This window comes from Trichosurus vulpecula, chromosome 2 (genome assembly GCF_011100635.1).
Source record: "Trichosurus vulpecula isolate mTriVul1 chromosome 2, mTriVul1.pri, whole genome shotgun sequence".
NCBI lineage: Eukaryota > Metazoa > Chordata > Mammalia > Diprotodontia > Phalangeridae > Trichosurus > Trichosurus vulpecula.
In genome coordinates this window covers 451,818,879-451,839,081 of record NC_050574.1, presented here as the reverse complement: position 1 = coordinate 451,839,081, position 20,203 = coordinate 451,818,879, and the positions used below count along the sequence as shown (strand labels likewise).

The window sequence follows — 20,203 nt, the reverse complement described above, 5'->3', positions numbered from 1 at the left end:
TTGAATGACGATATCTAGGCTCTATTTTTGATCATGGCTTTCAGGTAGTCCAATAATTTTTAAATTATCTCTCCTGGATCTATTTTCCAGGTCAGTGGTTTTTCCAATGAGGTATTTTTCACATTGCATTACATTTTTTCATTCCTTTGGTTCTGTTTTATAATATCTTGATTTCTCATAAAGTCACTAGCTTCCAATTGCTCCAATCTAATTTTTAATATAATATTTTCTTCAGTGGTCTTCTGGACCTCCTTTTCCATTTGGGTAATTCTGCCTTTCAAGGCATTCTTCTCCTCATTGGCTTTTTGAGCTCTTTTGCCATTTGAGTTATTCTATTTTTTAAGGTGTTATTTTCTTCAGTATTTTTTTGGGTCTCCTTTAGCCAGTCATTGACTTGTCTTTCATGGTTTTCTCGCATCCTTCTCATTTCTCTTCCCAGTTTTCCTGTACTTCTCTAACTTGCTTTTCCAAATCCTTTCTGAGCTCTTCCATGGCCTGAGACCAGTTCATGTTTTTCTTGAAGGCTTTTGATGTAGGCTCTTTGACTCTGTTGACTTCTTCTGGCTGTACGTTTTGGTCTTCTTTGTCACCAAAGAAAGATTCCAAAGTCTGAGTCTGAATCTGAGACCGTTTTTGCTGCCCGGCCATGTTCCCAGCCAACTACTTGACCCTTGAGTTTTTTGTCAGGGTATGACTGCTTGTAGAGTATAGAGTACTTTGTCCCAAGCTTGAGGGGCTGCGCCGTGGTTCTCAGAGTTTTTTCTACACAGCAAGCTCTGCCACAGCAGTGCCTCTCCTCCCCCAAGAACCACCAACCCAGACCTCGACTTAGATTTGAGCAGGCTCTGCACTCCCGCTCTGATCCGCCACTTAATTCCTCCAACAGGGTGGGCCTGGGGCTGGAAGCAACTGCAGCTGTAGTTCTGTAGCTGCCCCACCTCCTCTGCCCCCAGGGCAGTGGCCTAACCAGGAACTCCTTTATTGACTCTGTCCCCCGCAGCTTTTCCCACTAACCTTCTCTGTTGCCTTTGGTGTTTGTGGGTTGAGAAGTCTGGTAACTGCCACAGCTCACTGATTCAGGGCACTAGGGCCCGCTCCCCCCGGCTCCTGGTCTGGTTGGTCAAGGCGCAGCCCACATTGGGCTCTGCTCTGCTCCATTCCCAGCTCTGTGGGATAGACCTTACCCAGCGACCATCCAGGCTGTCCTGGGCTGGAGCCCTGCTTCCCTCTGCTATTTCATGGGTTCTTCAGTTCTAGAGTTTGTTCAGAACCATTTTTTAGAGGTGTTTGGAGGGTCCTGGGGGAGAGCTTTAGGCAAGTCCCTGCTTTCTAGCTGCCATATTGGCTCCACCCCCCCAAGAATATTTATATAATAACTACAACACTGTAAACAACTGTGAAAGACCTATGTGTGAAAACCTATGATTGCTGCAATGTCCAATCACAATTCTAGAAAGCTGATAACGAGTCATGCTTCCTATCTGTGGGAAAAGACTCTGTAGAGGTGTGGAATGAAACTTACACTATATTTTTCACAAGGGATGGGCGGTGGGAGGGGGGGGGGCGGGGTTAAGTAGAGATGTTGACACCTCACCCTCCAAAAGGAAGAAGAAAGAAAATAACATCAATGAAATGTATAAAAATACAGAAAAGGAAGCGGAAGGAAGTCTAGTAAGCGGTAGAGGCGAGCAGGGTAGTGTTAAAACTATGGTGTTAAAGATAGACTTAAAGTAAGTTGTATTTTTAGAAATCCAGTGTCATATACAATCCCCCTTTTCTAATTCTAAAGAAATGTCTAAACTTGCTGAGCTCCCTGAGGAGCCTAAAAATTCAAGGCTACCTAGGGCTCCCCAGTGGAGACTATGCCACGCTCAATGACGACCGTCACTGACGAAGGAACATGTAGGTTAGTTGAAGGTGGAGCTTAGATTCCAAACCTCAGTGTCCCAAACTGCCCTTCAATGAAAACTTCCCAACCTATGTTTAAGCCTAAACTACATGAGGAACTACGGGCAAACAAAAAAATGGTATCCTATGGTTTGTGGCTCCACCCTGCCCCCTGGGTGCTTAAATAACAAAAAATTCCTATTTGTATTACCTAAATTAGAGTTGAATAAATGAACTAGACCATCATTATTTACTATGCATGCTGTTATGCAGGGGGGAGGCAACACTGACTATCTGCCACACACAATATGCTACAAAATAATGCTTATTTTTGTATGGCAGGGAATGAGAAAAAATATGTGGGAAGGGCATGGGAAAAATTTCTTAAAACTCAGCCAAAATAACAACCTAAGTTCTAACATAGCCCAGTGTATACTAAAAAGACTTGTGTTCCCTTTGTGGTAGAAATGAAATAAAATAATGCTACAAAACAATATACATGGTTCATGAAAGCATATTAAATCCTATTTCATGCTTCTCCATACTTGTACTGCAGAGACACATTCCAAGAATGTTTATTAAGTGCCTATTATATGTAAGATGCTGAAGATACAAAAATGATAAATGCTTCTTCCAGTTTCAAAATCTTTTCCAAGTCTCTTCAGGGATGAAACATGAATACAAGTAATTATAACAAAAGAGAGAATAGGAAAAATGAATAGAAGACAATGAAAAAGAACAGCTCATACCAGCTGCCTCTACTTTCTCAACTTTGGTACTTACTCTTCAGTCTTTGGCATGACTTCCAGCCTGACTGCCCCATAGAAAGGTTTCACTGCATTGGCCTTTTCTCAGATCCTATCTTCTTTGGCTACAGTGGGCTCCTTCTCTTTGTATACACCTGCCCCGCCTTCGGCTTCAATGGGCCTGCTTTTTCCTGGTTCTCCTATCTCTTGCTGCTATGTGCTTAGTATCTGCAGTTTTTCTTCTTTATCTCCTAGCTTCCTAGAGGTGACTTACCACGCTTTATCTTCAGTCCTCCTATCTCTATGTGTTTTCTACCTTCCCTTGGCAATATCACCCACTCCTTTCACTTTATGTATCCTTTCTCTACAAATGATAATAAAGTCTATAATTCTATCTTTCATCATTTGTCTGAGCTTTAGTCTTTAATTTCCATCTATTTTCAGGCCATCTCCACTTGGATGTCCCACTGACACTTTAATGTGTCTAAAACTGAACTTGTCATCCCTCTCCACCTCCAAAACAACACAAAAAAACCAAAACTTTTGCCCCTTCTCATAACTGTCTTATTTCTATTGTTGGCACCACCACTCCCACAGCCATCCAGGCTCAAAATCTTAGAATCGTCTTTGTCTTTTCCTTTTTTTCTCACTCCTCATATTCAGTCAGTTCCCAAGTCCTATATAAAGTCTATCTCGACGATGTCCTTGTATCCATTCTCTCCTCTCTATTTACAGTATCAATACCCCTAGTTCAGATTCTTATTCTAGGATTGCATTACATGTTGTCTTTTTATCCTACATGCTGGGCACAGAGAAGTATCTATAAAATGTATGCTGCAGATGCCAGAGTAGTTTGCACAAACAGAACTTACTAAACTTCTTTTAAAATTCTGAATAGTTCTCCAAAATGCTTGTATGGGGTCACAAATAGCTGTTCCTTTCCTTTGAAACAACTTCAAAGCTTATCCAGGAAATAATTTATTTTCCATGTAATTCTGAGGGTTGCATTATGCTCGTATGCAAAGAAAAGTTGGGCTATTATAAATTTATTTTGAAGTCTGGAGACATTTTGATTTGTACAGCTATACCCTAGAGCTCTGGCATTCACAAACTATCCATGGGCCCAAACAGCTTGAATGAAGCCTGGTTTATTTGGTTTAGTTGTGTCCTAAATATTTAGGGACTGGAGTGAAGTTGGCGGGGGGGGCAGGAAGGGTATAAAGGGGAGTGTGTGTGTGTAATATTTTAATACTTCTGAATTCCAACAGTTCCATTAAAAATACTACTCTCCCACTCACTTCCCCAATCCCTCTGCCATATATGTTAAGCCACAAAGGATAAGACTATGGCAGGGACCTAACTGCAGAGGTTAGTTCTAACAAGGGACAAGATTTGCCCTACATAATGAATATAGGTCCAAAACCAACTTTCTGGGGAAAAAATTCAGGTTTGCTTAATGCAAAAGATCCAGATAAATTTATATTTAATTCGATAAGTATTATTATACACATATTACATACAAAGCAAAGCACTAGGCATTGGGCATATAAAGACAAGAAAATAGTTCTTTTATCTTGTGGAGCAGACGTTCTACTAGGGATATATCATGTAAACAGGTAAGGAAACATAAAATAATCTGAAGAAGGAAAGAACAATTAATTATTGGGGCTGTGAACGGCCTTCTCCAGGAAGGTGATAAAGAAAACTAAGGATGTGAAGCTATGTCAGGGTATACAATAACCCAGGAGAATTGCAATTTCTTTCTTCTTAGATATAACTTATCACAACTTTACCAGAAACCATGCAAAGTAAAACTGAAACCCCTAAGAGGAGATGGAGGATGGGGAATTCTTCCCGAATATTTGAAAGTTAAATCATTTTAGAAATGGAATGAGGAACTTGAGTCTTCTTTCAACACAAGTGGACCGTGGAAGAAAAACCTAATTTTCAGAAATCATAGATTCCTAAAGTACCCCAAGTTACTTACTAAAAAATCCATATCATGGAGTTAGTTTACCAAGTATAGTGAGCACCTGTCAGTTTTACTCTCTGAAGGAAGACTTCCTAGAGTGTTAAAGTTTGAGAATGAAGACACATATTTCTGTTAACTAGTATTTGATGGAAGTCACCTCCTACCTTTTCTAGAGAGTTCCCTGACCCTGACTGAACTTTTTTTGATGACTCAGAGCTACAGATTCGCTCAGTGAGTGGGATATAACACATTGGTTATGTCATCGCTACTCCAGCACGGACAATACACTGGCTGTCCCTCCACTAGATGAATGACCTCATGCTTTGAGGTCTCAGTCACGGCCCCTCAAAGCTCTCCTGCCCCTTCTGCTGGTTGTAATTCAATTTACGTAACCGAGCTTTTAAAGCCTGCCACGTTTAATTTCATCTACAATTCTGATCCTTTTTTGTCTCTGACCTACAAAATGAAGGGAATGGAGCTAAAGAAGGACATTCTTTCTCAAAGGAATTTCCTCACTTATTTCTCAGTTCAAAGCTGTGGTTCAGGGGACCGAAGTGACCAGAAGTCAGTCAAAGGAAGAGCTGTAGTGCGAGGTATAGAGCAAGGGCTCTGGAAACAAGGGGCCTAGGTTCAAATCCTGCCTCTGACTCAGTCCTCTGAAGGACCTTGGGCAAAGCATTCTACCTCTGCGGACCTCAGTTTCCTCATCTGTAGATAAGATGCTCTCCGGAGTCTCTTAAAGCTCCAGATCTACGGCCCTATGAGAAAAGCAAGGATATGACTGTGTACAGTTGTGTGAAACTTAGGAGGCTGGCCACAGTCAGGTCTTGTGGGGGGAAGGGAGAGACAGAGAGACATCCCTTCACGATAATAAGAAAGACAACTCAGGAACGAGTGCCCGTGGGCAGAGATGCCAAGTTACCGGAAGATTGCTGATGTGGGGCTGGGGCAGCAGGATAAAGAGTTCATCTGCAGAAGCTGGAAGAAGATATATTTTAAGTAATTACTCTTGCAAACTAAATGCTAAGCTCAGTTGTTTCTGAGTGGGATCAGTGGACCCTAAACTGTGGTGCTCTGGGCTCCACAGTACTCTTGCGTCCATACTCATTGTAAATACAATGCAAAAGCATAAAATCTGTTGTTCAGTCATGTCTGACTTTACAGGATCTTATTTGAGTTTTCTTGGCAAAGATACCGGTATGGTTTGCCACGTCTTTCTCCGGCTCATTTTACAGATAAGGAAACTGAGGCAAAAGGTTAAGTGACTTGCCCAGGGTCACACAGCTAGTAAATAGCTTAGGCCAGATGTAAACTCAGGAAGACTCATCTTCCTGACTCCAGCCTGGCATTTTGTCAACTGCACATAGTTGTCCAAAAGCATGAAACCTAACTTTAAATAAGTAAGAAACTATGGGACATCTCCACCTAGATATCACATTGTCCTCAAACTCAACATGTTTAAAACTAAGTTACCTAAAAAGAAATTACAACCTTTCATTATTCTATCAATAAAACTAGCACAGTATGTGATATTCATTTCCTGCTGCTGAAATCCTTCTCTTCCATCCAAAGCCGGCTAAGATTCTATACCTCAATTCAGTTCGACATTTATCAAGTACCTACTGCGTCCTAGACACAGACAAAATTAAAACAGTCTCTGCTCTCAAAGATAAAGATAAGCATACTACTTGGATAGGGAATGGATGGGGGAAAGAAGAGAGATCAGATGAAGAATTCTAGACATATTTGAGGAAGTTGGAGGGGAAGCAGGAGGATCAGGGAAGGCTTCACAAAACAGGTGACACCTAATCTGAGCCTTAAAAGAAGAGAGATTCTGAAAGGCAGAGGTGACCAGGGAATGCATTAGGCATGGGGGACAAACTGAGTGAAATGCACCAAAGCAGGAGAGGATGGCATGTTGAGTTTAGGGAAGAGCAAATAGTTCAGTTTGACCGGAACATCAAGCACTGGAGGTGGAGCAATGTGAAATAAGGTAGAAGAGGTGGATTAATTACAACCAGAGACTGGCCGTCTCTCCCAGGGAGGGATTTCCTCAAGCAGTGCAGTTGGTACCATCTCTGCTTAAAGTCTTAGAGTTCAAAGTTATCTGGGGGCACTGAGAAATTTAGAGACCCGTCCCAAGGTCACAGCCGATCTGTGTCAGAGTTGGCTTTGAACCAAGGTGTTCCTGACTTCCACAGGTACTCTCTATCCATACTGTCAATGTGCACATAATAGGTGCTTTATACATATTTGCTGAATTAGCATAAAGCAGGTATTTAATAAGTACATGCTGAATAAACGAAATGAAAAAAGCCAATATGGTCAGCTGCACATGTCTACGGCCTGGGTTCAAATTCTACTTCATATAATGACCAATTAAGAGATCCTGAGCCAGAAACAACCACTTAGAATACCCTCCTCATCTGTGAAATGATGGTCACTTAACTTATTCTATCTACCTGAATACCTCACCTCTTACTTTACTGTGAAAATCAAGGCCGTGAAACATGAGCTCCCTCTTCTTCTCTTTTTCTTCATCTCATAATCCCTCACTCTCTCTTGCTTTTCCCTCAGTTTATGATAGGTGACCCTTCTTCTTATGGAAACCAGCTCCTTTAAGTGTGCCCCCAACCCCATCCTCTCCAACTTCTCCAGCAGATGACAGCCTTAATCATCCCTTTTCTTTCTTTAATCTTCAACCTCTCCCTATCTACTGCCTTCAAATATGCCTGAGTCTCCTCCTTACCGTCCCCTCAAGCTACTACCTTTCCTCTCTTTCTCAGCCACACTCCCAGAAAAAGCTATGAATGTTAAGTCACATGAGCCTGCGGTGGGAGGAACTTGCTGAATGGGTGGAACGGGAAGGGTGGAGAAGAGCTGAGAAGAAGGAAGTTGGTCAGAGCAGTGGGGAGGGGGAAGGGGAAGAGGAAGAGGAAGAGACATATATATACATATATTTAGAGAGAGAGAGAGAGAGAGAGAGCGCGTGTCATATTTTGTGATTCAGAACTATGCCAGCATAGTTACCTAGATACAAAGATACCTACATCCCTATATAGACACAAAGACAAAATTAAAATAGTCTCTGCTCTCAAGGACAAAGATGAGTGTAGTACTTACATAGGGAATGGATGGAGGAAAGGAGAGAGATCAGATGAAGAATTCTAGGCATTCTACACACACTGCCGCGGGTGCTGTGAAAGTTGCTTGGCATACAACGCCTTACCTTCATTTCTTCTCCCCTCACTGACAACTCAACCTTCAGCAGTACAGCTTCTGATCTCATCACTTAGATGAAACTCCTTTCTCCAGAAAGTTACCAATAACTTCTTAACTCTCCAATCTGATGGTCTCTTTTCTGGCTTCATTCTTCTCAGCCTCTCTGCTACAGCTAACACTAATGATTATCCTCTCCTCCCGGGCACTCTGTCCTTGGGGTGTTCATGGCCCTACTTTATTTGTATAGCTGCTCTTTATCAATCTCCTTCGATGGTTTATCATTGAGGTCACACCCCATAATGGTGAACGTGCCCCAAGGCTCTGTCCTGGGCCATTTATCACTCTTGTTTCTCTCTTGGTGTCCTCATTAGCTGCCATGGATTTAATTTTCACCTATTCTGATGACTCACAGATCTACCCAGCTCCAGTTTTTACAGAGAGCTTCAGTCCTACATCACCAATGGCCTGCTGGACATTTCAAACCAGCTGCCCCAGAGTCAGGACCAGGTTTGCCAAGGGACACAAACATTTGCTTGGTCCTTTTAAAATTCCAGTCCTTCTATGTTAAGCACCTATGTGATAGGAAAACACCTAAATTTAATGTTTCCAAAAGAGGAGCCATTATCTTTGCCCTCAAACCCACCCCCTTCCCAGACTTTCTGTCAAAGGCATCACCATTCTTCCAGGTTTGTATCCTTGATATCCTTAATTTTTTACATCCCACATATCCAGTAAGTGGCCAAATCTTGCTGTTTCTATCTCTACAACATCTCTCAAATCTCTCCTATTCTGTCCTCACACAGCTACCCACCAAGTTCAGGCCTTCATCACTTCTAGCTTAGATTTACTGGAACAGCCTCTTAATTGGTCTCCTTGCCTCAAGCTGTTCCCCACTTCCTTCTATCCTCTGTGGTGCTCAAAGAGATTTTCCTTAAGCAGAGATATGACCATCCTGCTCCTCCACTCAATAAATTCCAATGGCTTTCTATTGCCTCTAGAATCTAGAAAAAACTCCTCTGTTTTGCTGTTAAAGCCCTTCATAACCTTGCCCACCTATCCTTCCAGACTCATTGCATCGCTCCTTACTCCACACTTTTGCAACCTTCAATCGGGCCAAACTAGCCTTTCCTCCGTTTCTCACACACAACAGCCTACCCCCCCATTTTAGTGCTTTTGCACTAGCTAACATGAAATAAATACATGACATACTCCTTTTCATCTCAAAGAATCTCCCTCTTCAAGTTGAAACCCAAATATCAGGGCATATTGGTGGTGCAGTGAGTACAGCACCGGCCCTGGAGTCAGGAGGACCTGAGTTCAAATCTGGCCTCAGACACTTGACACATTCACTGGCTGTGTGACCTTGGGCAAGTCACTTAACACCAATTTCCCTGCCCCCCCCTTCAAAAAGCCCCCCCAAAACAAAAAAAAAGAAACCCAAATATAGTCTGCTATGTGAAATCCTTAGTGATCCTTTCAGCTGCTAGATACTCCACCTCCTCCTCAGAAAATTTGGTGTCCTTTATGGTCTCTACCTTTTAGATGTGGGCCTCCATAATACTCCCTAGCTATTAGTGGCTCTCCCTCCCAAGTTACCTGGCACTGACTATGTGTAACTTTTATACATACATACTTACATACACATTGTTTTCTCTGATAGAATATAAGCTCTTTAAGGCCAGGGGCTGTTTCATTTTTGTCTATCTGGCACAATGCCTGGCACATAGCAGGAACTTACTAAGTCTTATTGGTTTACTGGTATCACTCCTCTGTTCAAAATCCTTCAGTTGCTCCTCAATGCCTATCATGTAAAGTTCCATTCTCCTTACCCAGCACTCAAGGGCCTCCAAAACAATGTCCTACCTTATATGTTGCTATGTATTCTGTGAACAATCACAAAATCACAAGTCCTCCCAGCTATAAATCTAGCTTAGATAATAATAATCATAATATATAATAATAATAGAACAGAATCACCTCTGCATCAACAGACCTACTAACCTAATAACAGCTTGCACATCAATGAATCATAAAAACATAACTCCACCCTTTGTATAATAATTCAGATATTTCTGTATTATGTTATAAATTAAGCAGAAGGTAGAAAAAACAGGATTTTAAATTTGTTTGAGATAATGTAAAAAATTCCCCCACCCCCACAAAAACAAGACCCTTTTCAAGCTCAATATGAAAACTGCTGGAGATGATGAAAAATCAATTATTATAACTATTAAAAAATTATATGAACAAAAACCAAACATTGTTCTGGCTCGGTAAGTGTAACTGACCTGTGCAAATTCAAAAGCCTCTTGTGGATAATAGACAGATGCAGTAATGCTCATGAAACCAACTGGATACACGAGCTTCTTTAATTTTGAACCTGTTAAAAGGAAGTCCCCCCATTTTCCCCATATCGTTACTGAATTTTGTTACTCTCTCTATCACCTTTAATATTCAGAGGTTACAACAGGTTTGAATCTTGTTTCTGCTATTTACTGTCTGTATAATTTTGCAAAAATTCATCTCTAAGGGCCTTAGTTTCCTCATTTGTAAACTAGGAAGGAAAAGCAAATGATCTCCAAGTTCTCTTTATGCTCTAAATCCTAGGACACTGGAATAAAAACTGGCTGATGATACCTCCTTTTTACCCTTGGGCTCTAAGGTGCACGGAATAGTTAATACTGTAATATACGGCTCTATTGTGATTTCTAAGCTTTAGATTTTTCTTTAAAAAAAAAAATGAAAAAAAAGTGATTCCTTACTCATGTTATTTCCCTCTGAAAGTGGGCCTTAACTTCCTTATCTGCAAAACAACAGCGGGGACTAAATAATTACTAAGGTCACTTCCTGCTCAAAATCTTACGAACAATAAATTCACATCGACATAGCAGTTTAGGGTTTTTAAATCATTTTTTTTACAACCCTATGAAGTAAAGTGACTTGCCCAAAGCCATGCTTTCTAAATGATGGAAGCTTTCCACAAGACAATATACAGGGTCTAACAGAATACAATTCACTAGTCTAACACTAGAAAAAATTACAAACGAGCATTTCTCTAGAAATAGCAAGATTAACTTAATTTTAAGAGTATTTTTCAACTGAATTTATTTATAATAGCTGTGATAAATATCTGATAATTCTACTGAACAGGTATTTTACATTTAAACTGACATATTGAAAAATCTTCCAGTTTTTCAAGTACCTAAAGTTTGTTAAGATATATAATTTTATATTTAATGCCATATTTATATTTTACATTTTAATGTATTTATATAACATATAAAAACACAATACATAATATAATATTAATACTATATTATATATAATAATATAATACATAAATATAAATACAATTTAATGTATTTGTATTTACATTTTAATGGCATATTTATAGCATATTAGGAAGTGAGAATTACATCACAGGACAATATTGAAGTCATTTTTCTAATGATTATAACCTATCAGTAAAAAGAATAGAAAGTTTATTATGCAGAGATGTAATAACTTTGGGTGACAAAAGTTAATTCTATCCTGTACAGAAAAATACCCTCTTTCAACTGAGTGTGTCTAAGATTCAATCAATTTCCTTTTTTACAAGTAGGATCTGGACCAATATAATGTACTTCATAATCTAAATAATCACTACATGTCCCTAAAATCAAATTTAGTGGAAAGAGAGAAAAGTACAGATTCATTACATATTAACAATTCTACTGCTCAGCACTGTGAACTTTTTAAGAATGCAACTTCTTATGATGGCCAGAATTTTGTGGAACTCAGGGTTGAATTATACATGCCTTAATTAAGTAATAATGTATCTTAAAGTAATTAATGATTCAATATGGATTAGACATGATTCCATTTGAAAACAGCACTTACCTTTAGCAAAAAAATATCCCAAAATTCCAGAAAAACCAATCACACCAAGTCTTGGCAAAAATCCTGGAGGCGGATTTTGAAAAAGTTCACAGCTGGCTACAATGAAATCAGATCACAGAATGTTTACAAAAAGTGTTTTAAAAAAGACTGCTGCCATACTTTTGCTAACTAATTTCTACAGTATTAACTGTTACTGAAAAACAGTTTTCAAGTCATGCGGTTTTTTTTATGTTTGTTTCTGCTAATCTTCTTATCTACGGAAGATATATAAATATAAATTTGTACTGACAAATATAATTGGAAGGTCCCTTTCTCTAATATTCTGAGCTGGTTTATTGTAAGAAATGAAACTGTCGAGTGTCAAGTGTATCTTGCTACTTAACATTGAGAAAAGATTCTCAAAGGAAGCAATAAAAGGCTATAAGGCAGAGTCCTACCATGTACTAGCAAAAGAGAACATCACAAATAAAATTAATACAAATACAGTATTTTCTTTTGTCTTTACTTTTTCAGAGATTTCCTATGACACCAGTGTAATCCTTCCCAGGAAAGAGGAAGAACTTAAGACTCTTGATAATATCACCATCAATATCAGCTAATACATTTCCAGTGCTACAAATTATAGCAGGCTGAAGTCGTCTTTCTATCTAACGTAGGTGAGGGGAGCATGAATTTTAGGATCAGGAGAAGAGGGAAGGGCTATACAATTCTCAAGCACTTAGCCTGTGCAAAAAACTTCTCAGTTATGTGTCTCTGGCTGTGAGACTTGGAACTATCACAGACAGCACATCTGTCTACTTGAATAATTACATTCATACAAGTTTCAATCTAGCTTAAACATTAAGCTAGAGACAACTACACCAAGGTTCAGGAGTAACATCATCTTCTTAGTGATCTCAAGAATTGGTTACGTTAGATTAAAAGCTGGTCACTCACACTTGCTGGTCAAGAAACTGCGCTGTTATTTCTTTTGGAGTGGGCAACACTAAATTTATGTTCTAAGTGAGAATTTCTCAGTTTTCAGAATTTATGATACTGGGAGAACACATATCCCCTTTCTAGTATGAAGGTCCACTTGGCTTCTGATCATGGAATCAGAGACAAGGACACGGATGGCAAAAAACAAAGTCTAACACATTCAATAGCTCTCTAATATTTCTTGAATAAAAGCCTAAATTCCTTAGTTTGGTATCTGTGTCTGCCCTGTTTTGTTTAACATTTTTATCAATGACGTGGATAGAGTAATATATGACATGCACATCCAAAGCTAGGAAGAACTGCTAACACATGGGTTGAGAAGGTTCAAAAAGGTCATGAAAGTTTACTACACTGGGCTAAATCTAATAAGATGGCAAAAAATAAAATGTCTTACCCTTGGGTTTTAAAAACCAACGTTACAAGCACACAACGGAGGAGACATGAGTAGAGAGTAATTGATTTGGAAAAGATCTAGGAGCTTTAGCAGACTACAAGCTCATAAGACAACACTGCGACGTGGCAGTCAAAAATATTAATGCAATCTTAAGTTGTCCTGAGGCAGTATCCAGAGATGGAGAGGTGATAATTCCACTATACACTGCTGTGATCAGACCACTTTTGAAGATACTGCGTTTGTTGTGGTCACACTTTGGAAAGGACATTGATTGTAGCCAATTATTTATTAAGCACTTACTAAGTTCTAGGAATTGTGCTAAGTGCCAGGAATACAAAGAAAGGCGAAACCAGCTCTTGCCCTCAAGGATAGCCTAATGTTCCTTAATATCCTCTATTTTATATGCTCTAATTACATGGGGTAGACAACATGCAAACAGACCAGGTACAGGTACAGGCAATCTCAGAGAGCAGACCACTAGTAGCTAGAGGGACTGGGAAAGGCCTCCTGAAGAAGGTGGGATTTATGCTTAATTCTGAAGGAAGTCAGAGAAAGTAGATAGGTTAGGGGAAGATGCATTCCAAGCATGGGACACAGCCAGTACAAAGGCCCAGAAATGAAAGATGCAGTTTTGTAGTTGAGGACCTTGTGGGGAGGCCAGCCTGGGCCAGGGCACAAAAGAGGTTTGAGTGCCAAACAGAGGAACTCACCTTGGCAGCTGAGTACTGGATGGATTAAAGCAGGGAGAGACTTGGAAAATGCCAACAAGGACAGACAAGAGCCAGGTATATGTCCTATGTGGATTAATCAAAGAAAATGGGGATGCTCTAGCCTTGAGAAGAGAAGATTTAGGGCATCCAGGGGTCTTCAAATATCTAAAAGCCTTTCACGTGAAAGAGTGATCATACTTATTCTTCTCGGTACAATAGGGAAGAACTAGGAGTGCTATGTGGAGGCAAACTTAGGTATTCATAGGAAGCGAGGGAGAGTTTCCTAACAATTGGATCTGTCCAAAAGCAAGATGGGTTTTTCATTTATTTGTGTTTTCATCTTCTGTTCTTTGGGACCTTATTCAAGGCATTCGAGTATAGTTTCCTTTTAGTGCTGTTTTCATTTACATGACTGAAGTCTTTTTGTATTCTCCTGGTTCTCGTTTCTTCATTGTGAATCAGTTCATGCAACTCTTCCCATGATTCCCTGAATTCTTCACATACGTCATTTCCTATGACACAACAGTACTGCATATGTTCTGTACAAAAATTCATATCCATAAATCTGTTCCCTAAACAATGGGAACATGTAAAAAAAAAACCTAATTACTGTTACTCTGGCTTGCCTTTTTCTAGGCCCTGAGCTAGAGAGTGTGATGGTGTTAATTTTCAGTACTGTACTTAAGGCTTAAGTTTAACTAAGGAGCTCGTGTTAGCAGGGTTCTTTCTTCTCTGGCCTTCCATTTATTTCACCTTTTACTTATTTTTTAATGTCCAACTTTAAGTATGAAACAGCATGACAGTGGGTAAAGGGGAAGCTTTTGAGCCAGGAATACCTGGATTCAAGTAATTTGAGACCTTGATTAAATCACTTAATGTCAGAGTGCTCTGGGAAACTCTCTGACACTATAAATTACAGAAAAGTTGTCAATCTGCATTGGTAGAGGTCATTTCTACAATGGGAATTCCCTACACCAATACAATCAGAGGTCATGTGTGGGATGTGGGGGTGGGGGAGGAGGGGTGAGGAGAGACATCTTTCTGCCAACCAGATTCTGGGCCATTTACCATCTTCTTTCACTTTCATTTTATTGTAATGTTATTCTAGCAGAGTGGATATGTGTGGAGTGAGTTGTTCAGGATATTCAAATCGGCTAGAGTTGAAAAGTAACAATCAAGGAGGACAGTATATTCGTCTTGAATGAGCAGAGAAGCACAACTTAAAAAAATATGGCACAACTGTGGCTGGCAAAGAACCAAAATAGCAGAAAGACAGCTTAATGTATAGCAACTAAGGCTGGGAGAACCCCCCCCCCCCCAGCCACAGGGGCTGGCATGCACAGTGGCTGCAGCCAGGAATGATCACCACACGTTGTTTTTCAGTCACAAACACACAAAGATTAAAAATCACTCCCGGCAGAGAGTGTTGACAAAGTGAGTGAGTGAGCACCCCTTCCACTGATGTTTCCAACTATGCATGTACCTGACCCCATCAGCAGCATTTCCTCTGCATTCTCCAATCAATCTCTGTGTTCTTTCTCCCATTTTTCCCTATATCTGGAATGCCTTCCCTCCCATTCTACCTTAACTCTAATCTTTTTTAGTAAAGCTCTGTGATGTGCCACTCAGTTTTTAAAATCCAATGCAAATTCTACCTCTTCCACAAAGCTCTGCTTGTTTTTCTTTGGCTAATAACAACTTCCTCCTTTGGAACTAAGATTAATAGCAAATAAAAGTTTATCTCTATAATGCACTTACCACATATTATTGTGTACCATAGTTTTCTGTTAATGTTCTTTATTCCCTTAACAGCATTACAAGTTCCAGAAGGGCAGGGACAATGTCTTTTTTAAATTTTCTATCTTTTAGTGCCTACGACAGTGCCCCGCACACAGTAGGTGTTTAATACATGTGTGTCACACACAAAGAGAGCAGAACTAGTTTTTATGAATCAACAAGCATCTATTAAGTGCCCACTAAGGGCTATACACTGCACTAGATGCCGAGGATACAACATGTACACTTAAAAGCAACATATAATGAATAAAGTAATTTTGGTATGGATGGGAGGAGGGAAGGAGAAGCAGCTGGGGAAGAAGTAGAGGGAGAGATCAGGAAAAGAGATGGTATTTAAGCTGTGCCTTAAAGGAACACAGAGATTATAAGAAGCAGAGGTGTGCAGAAGTACATTCCAGGTATTACAGTCTGTACAAACACATGCAGATGGGAAACGGCGCATCATGTATGAGGAACAAGAAGGCCAGTGTGTGTAAAGGGAAGTACTACGAAATAAGGCAATAAAGGCAGGCTAGAGCTACATTGTGAAAGCTCTCAAATGCCAAAGGAAAGAACCTGTGTGCAACTAGAGCTTCGTAAGGTGGAGAATGACATCATCGGACGTGTTTTAAGAATGTCACTTTGGCAACTCTGAATAATGGCAAGGAGAGACTTAAGACAAAAGGACCAATCAGAAAGCTAATGCAATAATCCAGGCAAGAAGTGGTGAGAGCTTGAACTAAGGCATTGGCCCTGTAAGCGGAAAGAAAGGGACAAAGGAAAACTGACAAGGTGGGGGTAAATGAGCAAAGAGTCAAGTAAGGGTAACTAAAGAATAGCAGTGCCCTCCACAGGAGAGATATGTTTAATCCTAGGTAAATCAGAGCTGGAAGGGTCTCTAGATGTGGAGCCTTCTCCTCCTACAAAGAGGAAACTGAAGTCCAGAGAACATTAAGTAACTTGGCCACACAATTATACAATTTCTCCAGCTAATCAGCTGAATCAAAAATGATATACCTGTGGGCTATAACAATTAAATATAATGTAAAAGTGTTTTATATAAGTTCTAGTGATTATCAGTTATTAATTATAAATCAACTCACCTTCTCCTTTTTGAATGGCAGCATCTATTGTGGGCTTAGTTTTGTCATAAGCAACCTGAATAGGGGGAAAAAAAAGACTATGACCAAATAGCATTATTACTAAAGTAAGAGAAAAATATGCATCTATACAGAATGAAATACTCACATTCTGCAGTTTGTTTTTTGCTCAAACCTTTTAAAACAAGGCTCTAGTGTTGCCATTGGAAATAAAAAAACAAAAAACAAGCCAAGCCAATTGCTTTCAACGGCCTAATCCTCTCAGTGTTGTACATAAAATTAAGAAAAGTTGCTGCCTAACAAATTAAGATTTTTTTGACAATCAAAACCAATTTAATGCTACAAGATAAGTGGTAATCTTTTACCTACGTGATCAAGTCAGCATCTTTTATAAAATGAATATGTATTCATCTGATAGAAAGACATGTCTGTTGCAGCTCACTTTTGTAAAATTGACTGTCTGCAGATGAGCAGTTCTATCTTCTAACGGGAGTTGAAAAATAACTTAGCGCTATTCCAAATTAAATTAAGTCAGCCTATTTTTTTACGATGAGATATTATTAATGGATTACCAAATACAAAGCAATGAGCCCATGAGAAGGTATTTTTAAGAACACTTCTTACCTAGATTATTGTAATAACCTCCCGACTGTTCTTCTGCCTCATCTCTCCCCACTCTAACGCATCCACCACAAAGAAACCGAGATGATTTTCTTCAAGTGCACTTCTATGACATTCTTCTACTCAATAAACTTCTATCACCTTTACGTTCAAATATAAATTCCTATGTTAAATCTTTAAGGCTCTTCACAGCCTGACCCCTTCCTATCATTCCAGTTTTCTTTCACATCACCCCCCTATATGTATTTAGTCTAGCCATTGAGGCCCCAAGCTCTTGACTCTATGACACTCTACATTACCATGCCCCAGCTCCATGCCTTTGTACGGGCTGACAGCCCTCTAAAGTTGCCTTACAGTGGCTTTACATGTTTTTTATTTCTCTATATAGTACCTCCCCCATTAAAATATAAGTTCTTGCAAGATCACAGATACTGAACTGGTAGGGACCTCAGACAGGCCACCTAGTCCAACACCTTCATTTTATAGGTGAGGAAAATGAGGGAGAATAAACGACTTGTCGAAGGCAATAATATCAGAGGCAGAATCTGAACCCAATTCCTCTGACTCTACAATCAGTGCTCTTTCTTATCCCTTGTCTTATTCTGTTATTTGTGTGTGTGTGTATGTTTTGTTTTGTTTTTAGAATTTGCCATAACACCTTGCATACACTAGGTACTCATATGTTTACTGAAATCAAAATGACGGAGCCTATAATTTAATACAAGAGATAGGTGTACACAGTATAGGCAGATGGTCAACTTATGCTTATATTTGTATTCGAAGGATTCATACTCATTTGCGGGCTCTGATAATTTTAAAATGTCATTTGTGTATGTGCTTATGAATAATCCATGTCTTAACTTTCTCCCATTCTCCTGTCCCTACACTATGTATTTGATATTTAAGAGTATTATTTTATGTCACACTGAGAGAGTACTAAAGTAAAGGCAAATTTTAAATGCTGACGTGTTCTTTTGCTTTCAGAAAGGTGACAATTTGTACCTCCTGATGTTTGTGAGATTAAAATACACAAAGTACTTTTGATATTTCAATAGCACAATGCTATAATAAAATGTTATAGCTTTTTCATTACAAAAAAAAAACAACTGTCCTATGACAACTTTTTTTAAGTGTTTTTACCGATGTTTCCTTCCTTCCTTCCTATCACGGTCACTATCCAATGACTACCCCCTGTGCCTCCTTGTAATAAATAACCAGTCAAACCAAACACTACATTGCCTATTTCTAAAAATGTATGCCTCATTCCATGACTACAGTCGAGTACTCTTCTGATGGAGATACACTTCACCATCAGCTTCAGCTGACTGTGGCCTGAAGTCATAATGGAACACTGAATTAGCCACAATCTAATGGCTTCTTACATACTGCTGTGGTCATCCTATAAATTGTTCTGCTTCAGTTTACTTGATTCTGCATCAATTTTTATGTCTTTCTAAATCATTCCTATTTGTCATTTCTTATTATGAATATCCCATAATATTCATATACCATAATCACCCATTCTCCAAATTGATGGACACCCATTTTCTTCCTAGTCCTTTGCTACTATAAAAGTACTCCTATTAAATTTTTTTTTATTTATTATTGAACCTTTGTTTCTGTCACTGATCTCCCTGAGGTATATTGCCTAAGAGTATCAAATCTGAGTCAAAGAGTAAGTAAATTGACTTTTTCTTTTTACATAATTCCAAATTGTTTTCCAGAATGGTTGGACTAACTCATAGTTAAATTCTAGTTGGACTAATTCACAGTTCCATCAAGAGAGTACCTGTCTTCCTACAACATGTCCAAATGTTTACTGTTTTTACCTTCTACCATCTTTGTCCTGAGGTAAAATTTCAAAAGCATGAAGAAGGCAGTAGAAAGAGAGTCTGGGAGTATCGTATGTATGTATGTATGTGTGTATGTACGTATATGGATAAGTGTATGTAGTAAAGTATAATAACAGATCCTTAAGGGCCAATTTCCTAAGCAATGTTGAAGAACATGGCCCTGCCTCCTCTGACTCTGATGCTGCTATCCTTGCATTTTCTGTGTCATACATATCACAGCAAATTAGGGGACCTTTAAGTGTAAAAAGTATTCTCCAAATTGGAGTTGACTTTTACACAACACACACTGTAGGCTATACATCCCTTGTAAGCAACAAGCTTAAACAAACAAACAAACCTCAGAATGATCTCAATGCCAGATCAACTCACACAACACAGTATATGCTGCTTTTCCCTTCCATGTGAAGGACTTTCCTCTCAAACACAAAGGTTCAATAATCTGTTAAATGCCAATTTTTAAATACCTACGTATCCCCTTTCGGAAACACGGATGTTCTCTAAGTCAAGACAACCCCTGAAAAACTAGTGAAAGTAGGGGGCAGAGGGAACTTAACATTTTTGTCACTCCCTAATGACAAGACCAATGATTACTGTTGACTTTGTTTTTTGTAGTGTATTCTCAAGTCTAACACTAGAAACAAGTTTAGAAATTAAAATTCAGTCAGTCCCTAACTTACAGATAGGATGTGTTCCAAAAAAAGTTCTGGAAGCTGGAACACATCATTCCACAAATATGATACCCAAATGACGTTTAAGTAATTGGGCTAGCCCACAAAAGTCTATTTAGTCAAAAATATATGCAAATCACACCATACATTTTAATGAAAAAACAACAGAAAGCACTGATTACAAAATTGAAAACAAACAAACAAACATAAAACTCATGGGCGTAAGTAGCAGGATTTCCTTCTACCCAGGTAGTAAGGAGTCGGCTTAGTAGGAAGAGTACAGTCACTGCTTACCTGTTGTAGTTGCTTCCTGTCCATAACCTGCAGCCTCAACAGTGAGCTGCTACACAGCTTCCTAACCTAAGCAACAGCTCCTTCTTCCTGAGAAGAGAATTAC

General features: G+C 39.2%; 1 protein-coding gene across 1 annotated transcript in view; it reads right to left on the bottom strand.

Annotated features, from left to right (window-relative positions):
- The window catches only part of APOO (apolipoprotein O), a 97,798-nt gene that overhangs the window by 25,099 nt on the left and 52,496 nt on the right, over nt 1–20,203 (bottom strand). The window contains exons 4-6 of the mRNA XM_036747747.1: nt 16,668–16,722; nt 11,707–11,802; nt 10,116–10,207 (exon numbers count right to left, since the gene is read on the bottom strand). Coding sequence (XP_036603642.1) covers nt 10,116–10,207; nt 11,707–11,802; nt 16,668–16,722 — 243 coding nt within the window. The remainder of the gene's footprint in view (nt 1–10,115; nt 10,208–11,706; nt 11,803–16,667; nt 16,723–20,203) is intronic.